General features: G+C 40.9%; 1 protein-coding gene across 1 annotated transcript; it reads left to right on the top strand.

Annotated features, from left to right (window-relative positions):
- The first annotated feature begins 5,230 nt into the window (after positions 1 to 5,230).
- On the top strand, positions 5,231 to 13,213 carry LOC139732545 (peroxisome assembly protein 26-like). The gene is made up of 5 exons (XM_071643400.1): positions 5,231 to 5,490; positions 6,510 to 6,644; positions 8,212 to 8,504; positions 11,822 to 11,968; positions 12,996 to 13,213. The coding sequence occupies exons 1-5, from the start codon at positions 5,231 to 5,233 to the stop codon at positions 13,097 to 13,099; spliced, it is 939 nt and encodes a 312-aa protein (XP_071499501.1). The 3' UTR covers positions 13,100 to 13,213.
- The last annotated feature ends 602 nt before the right edge of the window (positions 13,214 to 13,815 follow it).

Genomic DNA, 13,815 nt, shown 5'->3' with positions numbered 1-13,815 from the left:
CGAGGCGTTTGACTCCCCTGGCCGCAGCTCAGGCGGCTCCGCTCAATCATTGCGTGCAGATTTGCAGGTTAGCGGCCGCGCGCGACGTCGCCACCGCCGATGTTTACGAAAGACGGTGCACGAGCGAACAACCTCTAACGTTACATACACACATACACTTCTACACAGTGCGCGAGCGTCTGTGAGCTGAAGTAAGAAGGCTAGGCGAGAATCCCTATACATACAGTGCAGATAGTGTACGTGTATAATTACCACACTAGTCTGTTACGGAATGCACTGAATGTGTGGGAGCTGGATTTTCAATTATGGAGGAATGTTACGTATTTATCTCCAAAATGTGAGCTGCGTGATAGAGCCAAAATCTGAAGATAGATATTCTTCTTTTATTTAAGAAATTCACACCCAAATATGACTCGACGGAGGTGGTTTGCTGCCTGAGGAGCCAACCAAACGAGGAGGAGATTCAGCCTTCCTTTCTGCATTCCGACTGACTAGACCACACCGAGGATCAAGGACTACCGTGACTACTAAGGAGCTAATTCGTAGTTGGTGCTAAGCCGAGTAGAAAACCTGTAGGAAACATTCACTAAAGTTAAGCTTTATTGTAAACGTCGTCAATTACAAATCCGCTACGGAAGCGTTCGAAGTGGATGTTGTTATCGCCCATGATTTTATCAGCACGCGGCCAGTCGTTTACGTGAGCCCAGTGACAGTGTCGGCAGTGACAGTGCAGTGTGTGGCCAATGTTTTGTAAATTTCTACATTCATTGTCAACATTGGTTAGGTGAGTCATTAAAAAAAAAGAAAGAGAAGAGATAGAGAGAAAATGGATTAAAGGGGTCTAGAGTCTACATCTAATCTAGTGAGATCTAAAACAGAGTATTTTTACTAACGTTACTAACCAACGGAAACAGAGACTTTTAATATCATGAGTCAATATTTTTGTACAATACAGTCAATAGCAATACAATACTTGACCGAAAGATCGGTCTGTATCTGTCCGTCGGGGAATGTTCCGCGGAGACTGCGTCTGGCTTCACGGATCCCCTCCGTATACAGACCGAAGTCAATGATCCCAGCTCCTGTGTGGAGCAACGCGCACAGATCAAACGTTACGATAAACCAAATTTCAGACAGCTTTTTTACATTCAAACAAGTTTGACATGACATGAAACATTATGCAGCAATATTTGGGGTTAATTTCTCACATTTTGCAATCGAAATACTCACAGTAACGCGGTTATAATGCAGAAACTTTATCCATATCGCAACATCGCCGTTCGCAAGCTGTAGGTCGCCATTTTGAATCTGTAAACCAATCACATGCGAGGTACTTTTTTTAGTAAAAAAAAACACGTAGAAACTACCTCGCATGTGATTGGCTAATAGATTCATACTGTATGTTTCTGCAGTTTGAACGTGACGACGCGACGGGCTGGTTGATGTCTGTTTTGCGTCGAAAATTCTACCGAAATATTGGATTATTCATTAATCTGGTGAGTGTAGTCTATTCTTGAATAGTTGATTTAACTATTCAAGCTTAAATTTGCCGACCTAGGGCCGTGAATTAGACGCAATCGAGAAGGGTGAGGTACCTCACCCAATTTTCCATAGAGACAGTGGTTAAGAACATCCACACAGCAATGGGTACTACAACCTTCCGTCTGTCTACGGAGGACAGCGTTAATGGCAAAATACAAAAGAGTCCTCCGGACAGACGGATCTTTCTGTCTATACAATACACTCCTGAGTCATGTTATATAAAATGAACAATGTTATGTTATAACGAAATTCTGGTTTCTTTCAACAAAATAAATATTATATTAAGGCCACAACATTATCCTCTCTTTGTTTTTTATTGTTTGTTTGTTCGGTTATAACAAAATTTTGATATAGTCTAACGAAAGAAAACTGCCGGACCCCGAGGACTAAACAGGAGTTCACTCTAGTGCCCTAGAAAGTGGAGAACTGGGCCCTTCTGGATGCTATATTAATGCCATCAGGCATCAACACCATCAACATAGATCCAGATACATTTCATATTTGAAACCTGGGAATAAGTCTAAAAGTGTTTATTATTCTCTTAACATGTATATGATTTCTTACTCATTCCCTTCTTCCATAGTCTGGTTCTCAATTTCAAATCCCTTCTCACAGATTTGGTTTCTTAGTTGTCAGTTTTTTTCAAGTGATAGGCGTACACCTTTGCATTGCCTCAAAGTGAAACAAACAAACCGCAAACAAAACACTGCTTGGCAAGCTTTTTTTTTTGGTCATTTATATTCATTGATATCGCAGGAAAAGATCAGAAATTAAAGGCCTATAGTCTATACTGCACCTCTTCTTGCAAAGATAGTGGTCAAATGAGCCCGCCTAACCTTTTCCCTGTCGTGTCCATCACTGATATTAATGTAAGAATCTGCTCTGTAATATTAACATTAAAGGAACTTTGATGCAAATATATATGCATGTTGACTTGTTTCAATTTGTCATGCCCTTTTTATCTGTAATGTGGTCAAATGAATGTGTAAATATATGGCATATCTTTTTCAATTGTTTTTGTTCTGTATTTTCTCCAAATGACTTCCAAGATATGAGGGTTCCCAAAAACTTCTTCCAAACCAAGATCTGCTTGTGACTTCCTGTCAGCTTATTTCAGCAAAAAATGTGAAGACCTCCTTTTTTTCTGTCTTTTTTTTTTTTTTGGTTGCCTTTTATTTTTGGCTTAAATTTATTTATTTTTTATTTTATTTTTTTTTGCTTTTCAGCTGATGTGGGGGGGGGGGGAGTAACAGCAGAAAATGACCTTTTTGGGAGGGTCTAGGGCAATTACCCCATGGGCAATTACCCCAAACCCTTCCTCTGACCCTAACCCTAATCCTATTAAATCCTGAACCTAAACCTAATCCTAATCCAAACTCAAACTCTAGCCCTAAACCTAACTCTAAACCTAATCTTTAGTCTAACCTTATCACTAACTGTTATTTAGCGGGTCGTGGGTGGGGGGGGGGGGGGCATAATTGCCCTTGTGGGGATAATTGCTCTGTTTTTTGTTGTTTTTTTTTTTTTGCTTATTGTTGTTGTTTGCTTGCTTGCTTGTTAGCCTATTTAGAGAATTGTCATTGGGTCACCCCCCCCCCCCTTCAGCAAAAAGCTAGATGCGCCCTGCTGACTGATTTCCATGGGTTAATTGTTGGTGATACTATGTACTTCGATATTAATACAGCGTATATGGGGAAGGGGGGGAGTAAAAAGTATATGAATATGTTTACTATCCTCTGCATCATTCTGAAGGCCCTAGATATAAATATACATGCTTGTATGTACAGGTCAGATTTTATCGAAGAAATTCCAAAGGCATCAGTGAGAGATTAGACTTCCTGAATGAAAGCAGACAAGGCTATAAAAACAGGATGAGTTCTGAAGCAAACAATATGTCGTGTACTCTGCTCAGGAAAGTCGGATCATACTTGTATATTGGTATGCTACAGTGGCAGGATGTACATTGTAACATTGCATGATATCTGTACACATGTATAAAGCCCATATGATTGCTGGTGTATGTAAACAACATGACATGCACGCTAGAAAGTGGCATTTACCACAGATGTTCGGCATATCACTTTGAGATGTGTTCCGGGTAGAAGCTCTTAGGGAAGCCCCCCCCCCAAAAAAAAAAAAAAAAGGAGGAGAAATGAAAGAAAGTGTAATATGAATAGAAAATAGACAAAATATTCTAAGATGGCATTTGAGATTTAAACATTTGAAACATACATTAAAAGTTTAGCCATCAACACTTCTTAGCAGAATAGTTGGATCTGAGCGTTTCCTTGATTATTTCTTCTGAATGCGTTATAAATGTCTGTCCATTTATGAGTATAGTAATGGCCATTCTGAATACATTCATTGTATGTCTAATGTTGCACTGACAGCAAAAAGCTTTGTTATACTTGAGGTATCATTAAAGGCCCTGTCACACCTTTCTGGGTAAGCTAGCGGGCTTGTTGCAAGTAGGGATTTTCCAGCACGCATGCAGGAGAATTTTCTGTGAGTGGACAAGGATGTTGGCGAGCATGACCAAAACTTTTTCCGGGTGAGTCGCAGGGATTGCCCACAGAGGTCCACACAGAACACCAGTAGGAGGCCCGTAGCTGCCGCAAGTCACAGGCAGTTGACCCGCTTGAAGTACGTACAAGTTGCCCGTGGATCTATGCTTATGCGATAGGAAGCGCATGTTATCTGCAGGCATTCTACGAGCATAAAACAGGTGTTTTACTGGCAAGGAACGGTGTCGAAACTGCCAATATCCATGTAGCTGGTCAGTTCTGCGGGCGTGAGGCGAGCCATACAAGCAAATTGCGTGCATGCTGAGGGTCAGTTATTGCCTCTCTGCTGGTTTGTCGAGAGTCGGCTGCGGCCAAGATAATGACATTTTATGGGAATTCTGCCATATATTCATCAAATTCCTTCAGTGAGATCCCTCCACCGAGTTGTCAGCCCTCACTCACCAGCCATACGCCTGACACGCAGGTCACATGGAATGCACGTATGTAGAACGTAAGTAGCACGGGTCCATGAGGTAACATGCACGCCAAACTCGCCCAAATCCTTGTCTGCCTGCAAAAATTGTCCTGCGTGCTGGAAAATCCCCACACTACACACAATAAGCCCTCGTAGCTTGCCCAGAAAGGTGTGACAGGGCCTAAACTTGGCTGCGGGTGAGTAGGACTTGCATTCGTAACTCCGGGTAACTACGGGTGAGATATGTGCTACATGTAGGTACTGTCATGTGCGGGTCATCTGCGGGGACCTCCGGGTAGCAAAAATTGTTCTTCGCAAGTCACACACAAGGCTTGCCCGGAAAGGTGTGATGGGGCCTCAAGCTATAAGATCCTCATAAACCACAAGAGATGCTTCTGTTTTGATTTCTAGATGTTTGTGTACTATTTCAAGCATGGTATGTTTGAACCATTGCGAATCTACAACAGCAACAACAACAACAAATCAGTACTTGAAGACTCATTGCTTAACTGTTATTGAATTGTTGTTGTTTCTTATAAAATGTGAACAGATGCATCATGCTGAGAGTCTTCTTTTTCCACTGAGCTGCCAGTAGCTGACACCTGGTGGGGCTCCAGCTAAATAGATGAGCTCGCCTGTTACTGGGGTATTCCTCAGGAGCCATTCCCAGCCAAACGCCGCGGGGGCCAGCGGGCCGCAGTAATCCAAGATGGACATCGGTGTGGGTTACCACGGTAACCAGGTGGATGGGGTGAAGATCCTGCAGGCAGCCAACGACCTGCTCCTCTTCCGACGCCACGAGGAGGTCCTCCGCGTCTGCCGGTTGGGCTTGGACCCCAGCCAGGAAGTAATATTCCCCAACCTGGCCCCATGCAGTGGTCAGCGAGGCCAGGAGGACCAAGGGCAGAATGACCATGCAGATAGAAGGGGTCAGCACGTCCACAAACAGATTCACAAAGAAGCCATGAGGTAGGTTATCCAGGGTTATCAATCAATGCTTGTGCCTGTATCTACAGCTCGATGCTCAAGTTACCACCACAAGTTAAAAAGACATCTTTTGCCGTTGCAGATGAAACAGAAACCCAGCTTAAGTGCTTCAAAATAGTTGTAAAATGTGAGATAGGGATAGAAATAACCAATGTAAAAAATGTTAATCAGTATAATCAATGTTAAGTATTGTTGAATATACAAAATATGAACAGTAGTTGTAATAAAATTGTTTCTAGAATACACCATCTACAGTTATGGTTTATTGAGAAAAATGGTCACATCCTGTATATTTTAAGCTTTATTGCAAAATGTTTATACTGTATGGTAGGATGTTTGTGATACACCTGACCTACACATTTGCATCAAATGTGCTAACTCAAACATTTTTTAAATCACTGCTCCCAATTATAAACAGTACCTTTAAGACTATCAACTGAATAGTTCATATATCATGTAGCCAAAATTGATTTTTGAGTACTTCACTGAGTATTTTGGTTTCCCCAAGTATTCCAGGTAGTCATAAAGTTAGTAGTTGTCAGTATTGATTAAATGCTAGATGAGTTTTATCTTGTTCTGTGTGTGTGTTTTTTTAGGTTGTGTTTGTTTATTAGTTAAATCTTTCTTTGACAATGCAAAAATAATGGACTAAAAGCTGTCAGCATTTAACATATCCCACTGTGCACCATGCTGTTTTATCAAATATATATACGGTTTTGGTGTAAAAATAAAATTGTAGAAAATGCAATGAATGAAGTCTGATTTCTGTATTTGCCAAAGGTAATCTTTCTATTTAAATACTGATTTGAAGTTCATCTTTATTTTCTCATTTTTATTTCCTAATTCACAGCCATATAGGGATACTAGAAAGAGACAGTGGTAATCATTTGTATCATACTTCCATTTTTTTCTTACACTATTCAAAGAGGAAGCTGTGCTCTGTAATGTTTGTTACTGACAATGTGTGATGTGAGTGAAAGTGTTGTATCTCATTACCACAGGGAATACTTGGAATCTGTATGCATACTGGCCATGCAGGCCTACGCAGAATTAGATAGATGGGACCAAGTGCAGCCATTTCTCCTCTCTTGCTATGGGGAGATCTCCAAACTTCCTCCAAAGATAGTACTAATGTGGTAAGTATTGTGAATATATTACCTATATGACTATTTAAATTCCACTTCCATAGCATGTAATCAAAAATATTTAATACTTCAGTCTATCATAAGATGAGAACAGAGCTGCAGCCTTTTTACTTGGACTTTGCTGGATTGGTTAATTAAATGCATCACAAATGCAATTTACCTTAAAGGGGATGGCTAGTAACTGATCAGTGGGAATCAGTGGAAATGCTGGGAGATGATTGTTCCAATCCTTATGGGATTCATTCAAGAGTTCATTATATATCTATTGTTGTGTGAAAATGATTTGCTTCAGAACGGTCTCATATTCAAGTAATGTGCAGATTAATGCTCCGTCACTGACCAGGGACGCTAACCTGGAAGATTTAAATTGCACATTACTTGAATATGAGACCATTCTGAAGCAAATCATTTTCACACAACAATAGATATACAATGAACTCTTGAATGAATCCCATAAGGATTGGAACAATCATCTCCCAGCATTTCCACTGATTCCCACTGATCAGTTACTAGCCTTCCTCTTTAAAGGACAAGTTCTTGATAAGCATGTGGATTGAGAGAATGCAGCAATACTTGTAGAAGACCTCAGTGAAAGTTTGAGGAAAATCGAACAATCAGTTCAAAGGTAATGAATTTTTTAAGTTGCAGTGCCGCCATCACTGGATGAGAAGACTACTACAGCTTGTGATGTCACTTGTGTAGAACGTTATAAGAAATATTAAGAAAATTCAGCATTATTTCACTTTTCTCTCATAATAAAAGAGCACTTGACTTGCCTCTTTCAGAAGGCAGGAGGAATAATATTACTCTTAACATACATCAATCACAAGTCGAGGGTGTGTACTTTTTTCAAAAATTGATTTTGTGTGGAATTTTCCTTATATTTTCTGTATATCATGCTACGCATGTGACATCATAAACTGTAGTAGTCTTCTCATCCAGCAGTGACTACTTAGAAACTGTAAAGATTCATAAGTTTTGAACGGATTTTCAAATTTACTCTCAAGCTTTCACTGATGCATTCAACTGATATTGCAGCATTCACTCAATCCACATATGTATGAAGGTGATAACTTGTCCTTTGAGAAGAGGAGACAAAGCTGTAGAACCTATAATTATTAGAATGTTTGCTTTTGTCCAGGTTTCTTCTCTATGCAGGTAACAATTTTGACAAGTTACTGTATCATTAATATTTTAATGTATTTTTCACTGTGCTGTGAATTGTTTCATTTGTGGTATAATTACCATTGTACAGTAGTGAATTTTCCTTTGTAACAAAAATAAGAAGTCTTTCCGGCATCAGTGAGGAGATAATGATTACTGTACAATTCACGTTGACACGTATTATGATGCCAACATATTTTACTGGGTTGCTGATGTTCAGATGAACATCAAGTTTCGAGCATCGGTCTGACTTTGCTGAAAATCTGACTGCTGTATCGCATTTTTGTGTGGGTGTTATTCCCTTGGATACCCTGCCTCTTGTGATCAAGATACAGCTTTCCCAAACTGGCCTTTTTGCTCTGATTATCCCCTCCACTCTCTTTTGCCTGCACAGTATACTTCTCTTCAGCAAGGTGCGGAACTTTGCCGCCGCCGAGGCGTTCTCGGCGCAGTGGCTGCGGGCACAGAACGGATGGTCCATGAATCAGTACTGCTCGGTCTTTGAACTGTACATCAAGCGGGTGTACCTCTCCCAGGGCCGATGGAGGCAGGCGCGGGAGTATGTGGAGGCCAACGACGTCCTCAGCCCTGACAGGAAGATGAGGTACCTCAAGTTTCTGACTGAGATGCAGCAGCAGCAACCAAAGAATGGGGCAGGGGATGGATCAGAGAAGTGCTCACGGCCAGGTGAGAATCCTGTTTCATTTACTTGTGTGTTTGGTTTAGTTTTGTTTTCTTGTGTTTTGGTTTTTTTTTTTAGTTGACCACTGAGGAAGCACTTAAAGACACTCAGTCGTGGCGAGTGGTTTGTGCGGCACGGAGACGAACGCAACACGCTGCCTCCCCCATTCTGTATCAAATGTAGTGACTACCGAATGAGAATAGTGCTGGCTCAATGGGTCAGCGAATTTACGGTAGGCTACAAGAGAGCTCCCTGTGCTTATCTCCTAACCCAAAATGGCTGTCCCAGCTAGCCACGGGAGCTTCCGAATGGACGCACACTCTCAGTGCTCATGCGCATGAAGAGAGGCCAAAAGAGCCACGCGTCTTCTGGCCTCTCTCCTCCAATTACCGCAGCTCGCGGTGACAATATTTGTGTATGATGCGTACACACACACGCACACACACACACACACACACACGCCGCAGCGTCTTCTGGCCTCTCTCCTCCAATCACCGCAGCTCGCGGTGACAATGTTTGTGTATGATGCGTACACACACACGCACACACACACACACTTGTCTCAGTGGTAGCATTGTCCCACACGTTTATGGATATAGCACCGAGTCTGGCATTGCGCAATTGCATGCACAAACTTCGGTCGTTCGGAGTTTACGTACCATTAGGGATGGCGATCGGCTGCCTTTAAAGGACAAGTTCACCTTCATTTACATGTGGATTGAGTGAATGCATCAATATTAGCAGTCACATCAGTGAACGTTTCGGGAAAATCTGACAATCCGTCCAAAAGTTACACATTTATACAAGTATCTGAGCAGGCACTGCAGGATGAGAAGACTGCTATAATGTATGATGTCCCATGCGTACAACGATATAAGAAAAATGTAAAGAGAATTTCACAAAATATTGTTGTACACATGTGACATGATAAACTGTAGTGGTCTTCTAATCCAGTAGTGACTGCGCAGAAACCTCAGAAATTCATAATTTTTGAAGGGATTGTCCGATTTTCCTCAAACTCTTGATGATGTTCTACTACTGTAAAAGTGGAAATTTTCGTGCATTTCGCGCAACCAGAAACTAGCGCGAAAATAAAAGCACGGGAATATTTTTGCTTGCCATATGTTCCTATGCATGATGTCTTGATTCCGCGGAATTAAAAACACGCGAAACTCTTCTTACCCGGCCAAGCGCAAAAAATTAGTCGCACGAAAATATCCACTTTTACAGTATATTGCTCAATTCACTCAATCCACATGTGTATGAAGGTGGACGTGTACTTGTCCTTTAATGCTTGTGAAGAAGGTATCTTGTTACCGACAGCTGCGAGCCCCCGTCTGATCATGACAGACTCAATGATGCAGATGAAGTGCCTTGCCAAGGGGTGCAACTATTGCTGCCAGCAGACTTGAACCAGAGACCTCATAACTTAGAGTCCAACATCTTATCCACTGAGCTTTAATTGTTCGTCAGTTGTATTCATGTTATGTGCCTTGAAGGTCTCCTTGTTTTCTTATTGCAACATCTAGTCATAGAGAAAACATGAACAAAGTCATTTGGGATATTTAATAAAAAATGTTTGCTCACACTGCTCCTCTCCAGTTGACTGCCCTCTTGGTAATAAGAGTCCATGGGAAATATTAATTAGTTCAAATCTCCATGTAAAACTTATCTTATCCACAATGCATGTTGAGGTTGCTTTAATTACTTTTGCAGTAGGTCATTAGGAAGCTCCTGAGACCATGACTTGGTGCAAAGTGGTGTGAGCAAACATTCTTATCAAAAATGACTTTGTTCATGTCTTCTACATGATCAGATGTTGTGGCGAGGTGGCTCAGTCGGCAATGTATCTGCTTTTCAAGCATATGGCTCGGGCTCAGGCACAGGTTCGAACCTGAGTGAGTCTTAATGAGCAGCGTTGTATGTCATCATGTTGTTCCCTATAGTAGTGGCAAAACATTATGTCCCTGAGATTGGACATAAAATGGAGTTTCTGTGTGTGAAAGAGTCACCAGCCACTCACGAAGAAGATCCCACTTCATTCATTCGAAGAGCAGGGTGCACAACCAGACAAAGTATTCCGCCCCAAGTGCTCACAATTGGACCCCATGAAAGACCAGCTAGTGCAGCTGAATGTGTGCTATCCAGCCATCTTGTGAGATGGAAAATGAAAAACAAACAAACAAAAAAGACAAGCAAAGTTCAGCATGTGGTTGTGACTAATGTCAATCACTGCTTCATGAAAACATCATGGGAAACTCTGAAATTCCATGACATTCTCTTTATATTATGTTGGTTACAATTTGGATAAAATCTCTCCCAGTCTGTTCTTATGACTTTGCTGCATTAATCAGAGCCAACTTCTGCATGGTGTCGAATTGCATCTCAAATTGTCATGTAAACAGGGCAAGGAGATCAGACACCTGTGCCTGGCTGGTTAGACTTGTCACAAGGCTTTTAACATTTGTTGTTTTGCCAATGATAAATTCACTTGTGGATTGTTTCATTGTGTTTGTAAAACACCTCAATGCAGAGGTTAGGTGTTTATGAATGAGCAAGGGATGATGTTATTCCTGACATTAGTATCCTAATTTGCTGTAAATTCTGCTTTAGGTCTGGCTCATAAGCTATTTCCTGTGCCCATAGTAAATCCACACCTCATATCACAGATTTAGAGCTGTTGTCTCCAACTATATGCAAATGCTCTGCTGGAGGTAGGTAGGAAATGCATAATTTTGAATAGTCTTGTTACCTTTGCCAGGGAAGGAGGTTGTGTTTTCATTGGTGTTTGTTTGTTTGTCTGTGTGCAAAATAACTTAAAAAGTTGTGAATGGATTTGGATGAAACTTGTAGGAAAGATTGAGAATGACACAAGGAACAGCTGATTACATTTTGATAGTGATCCGGGATTTTCTGTGGATTTTATGAAGGATTTTCAATATTTTCGCAGGTAGGGTTAATGAACTTGGGAGTTCAGGCTGCGAATTTTTGATGTTTGCATACGCGCAATAGTGTAATAGTGTGCGTGCTGTGCTCAGGCGAGCCGCCGCGCAGCTGGAAGCTGATGATATAACAAAAGACTTCTATATTGGGAAATTGGGCGATTTTCAGCGTGCATACGCATGAGTGGAAATCACTGATCTCATTTGGAGAACAAGATCAGTGGTGGAAATGAGCTGCTTGGTGGAGGTCTGCACTCTCAGAGTGCTTCTCTAGTTTATTAATGGTTTTATTCCTTAATCATTCACATGTTACTTTTTATTCATCTTCTTATCTAGTAAGTTATTTTCATTTTCATTCCATTCCTCTCTTTCTCCCTCAGGAAACATCTTGTTGAGTCTGTTTCAAAAGCTGCGTTCTTTCTTTGTGTCCCACCTGAGTCCGACGGCCGCCAACGGCTTGCACCGCATCCAGAACCTTGCGATCATCAGCGTCTTCCTCTACCTGCTTTTGTTTAGATCAAATACGAGTGAGTGGCCAATAGCATCACAAGCATGCCTACCATTGTCAATAGGATGCAAATGCCAACTCCATCAACATCCAGTATACAATTCATGTGTCTTTGAAATTAGAAGGCTGTCTATTAAATCGTATACGTGCATGCATACACTTGGTTGCTTCTTGCTAATCCTATTTGTCTATAATAACTTATTTTGTTCAGCACATTTTCTAAAAAGTGGAGCCTGTGGACTGGAGGTGTCTTTGTCATTATCAATACAAAATACTTTGAAAAAAATAGATATCAAGAGCCTCTTGAATTAGTCTTCAGGAATTCCCCTCCCCCCCCCCAAAAAAAAAAGGAAGTAACAAAAATAAATGATAAATATATGAAAAAAGAAATGAAAAATTGACAAGAGAAAGGGAATTAGTAAAACTAATATAGAATGTAACAGAAGAATTCACAAAGAGTAAGTTAGCAATCCACTTATTTGTAACATTGCCACAATCCAACCTAAGGGCCATTGTTTTACAATAGGGATTTGGGAAATTTTGTATTCACTATCCATCAACAATATTAGTTTTGGTACTTGTGCCCAATGACACGCTGAGCAAGCCCGGAAAAAAATGGCAATTAGATAATTAAAGGTAGTATGGATTATAGTATGTGAGCGATATACACATGTGCAAAGTACTAACTCCAAGTCATGGGCTAATGAAAATAATGGATTACAAGCCAGTCACCTTAGTAACTATCCAGAATTGAGCTTATGATGACCTTGAATTGAAATTGCATTTATAGAAGAGAACATAATAACATTTTGTTATTAAAGTGTGAAATATGTCAATCTGTAGTTACATGGTTGTGCGTAGAGCAAATTTATGGGGAAAATACGTGTGTTTGCACTTTCTTAGGAAAGAGATAATACACCTCATTGTCTTTTTGCAAGGACGATAAGATAAAAAATGAGAAACCCAATTCAGTATTTCTTTTGTGTTACATAGTGGCCTCAGCATATCTGCAGGATTTGATGTTTCATGTCTTATTTTGTTGGCAGGTATTCCCACTGGTGCTTCCCATGCATCCGCGGTGTGGACAAGCGTGATCGGCGTGTGGCGATCGTTGTTCTCCCCGTTCCACGTGATGGTCCAGCAGGCGTAGAAAGGATGATGAACTATGGAAAAAATGTTTAAAAAGGAGGGGAAAAAAAACAACTAAAGTACTCACCTCCAAAGCATACTTTGTAGAAGCATCATTAGTGCATACTGCACAAGAACCCCCCCCCCCCCCCCCCCCCCCCCGTTTCTTCTGCTCCCTTTGTACTAGTAATGCCATAGAGTGTGATGCTTGTACATAGTGGACTACAACGAAAGTTACGTCAATAGTTTTATATGCTACAGATGTGACGTGCATATGTGGTAGATTTGTTGACCTCTCCTATGGAAACTGGATGGTACTTTGAGAGATCATACGACCGGAGCATTGCATTTGAAGAAAGAGTCTTTATATATTTTTGTGGGGGTTTTCTCCTTCATGCGGATGAAAGATAAAGTGACGTAAAAAAAAAAGAAAGTTGTCGAGAAGTTTAAGAGCTTTAAGCAAGCCAAGGACAGTGTGTGCTGCTGTAACAAAAGTACTTTCTGTAAAATCTGAGCTATAAAGAAAAGAGCATATTTTTCTGCAAGATCCAAAATTTCATGTGAGACAATGACCATAAATTATATTAAATGATTGCTACTCTAAAATAATGTGTATATAGAATTGTAGGCCGTGAAGTCAACTCAGCTGCCGTATATGCATCGGCCAGTCAACAGGTGCAAACGGATCCGTTGCCATGGACAACAGTAGCAGCTGCAAGCTGGATTTCTTAGGGAGAC

The sequence above is a fragment of the Diadema antillarum genome, unplaced genomic scaffold (genome assembly GCF_040938485.1).
Source record: "Diadema antillarum isolate AM-2024a unplaced genomic scaffold, OU_Dant_1.0 seq00000432_RagTag, whole genome shotgun sequence".
In the NCBI taxonomy this organism is placed as follows: Eukaryota; Metazoa; Echinodermata; class Echinoidea; order Diadematoida; family Diadematidae; genus Diadema; species Diadema antillarum.
Note: the sequence above shows the minus strand (reverse complement) of the source record. Positions and strands in the feature narration are given on the sequence as shown.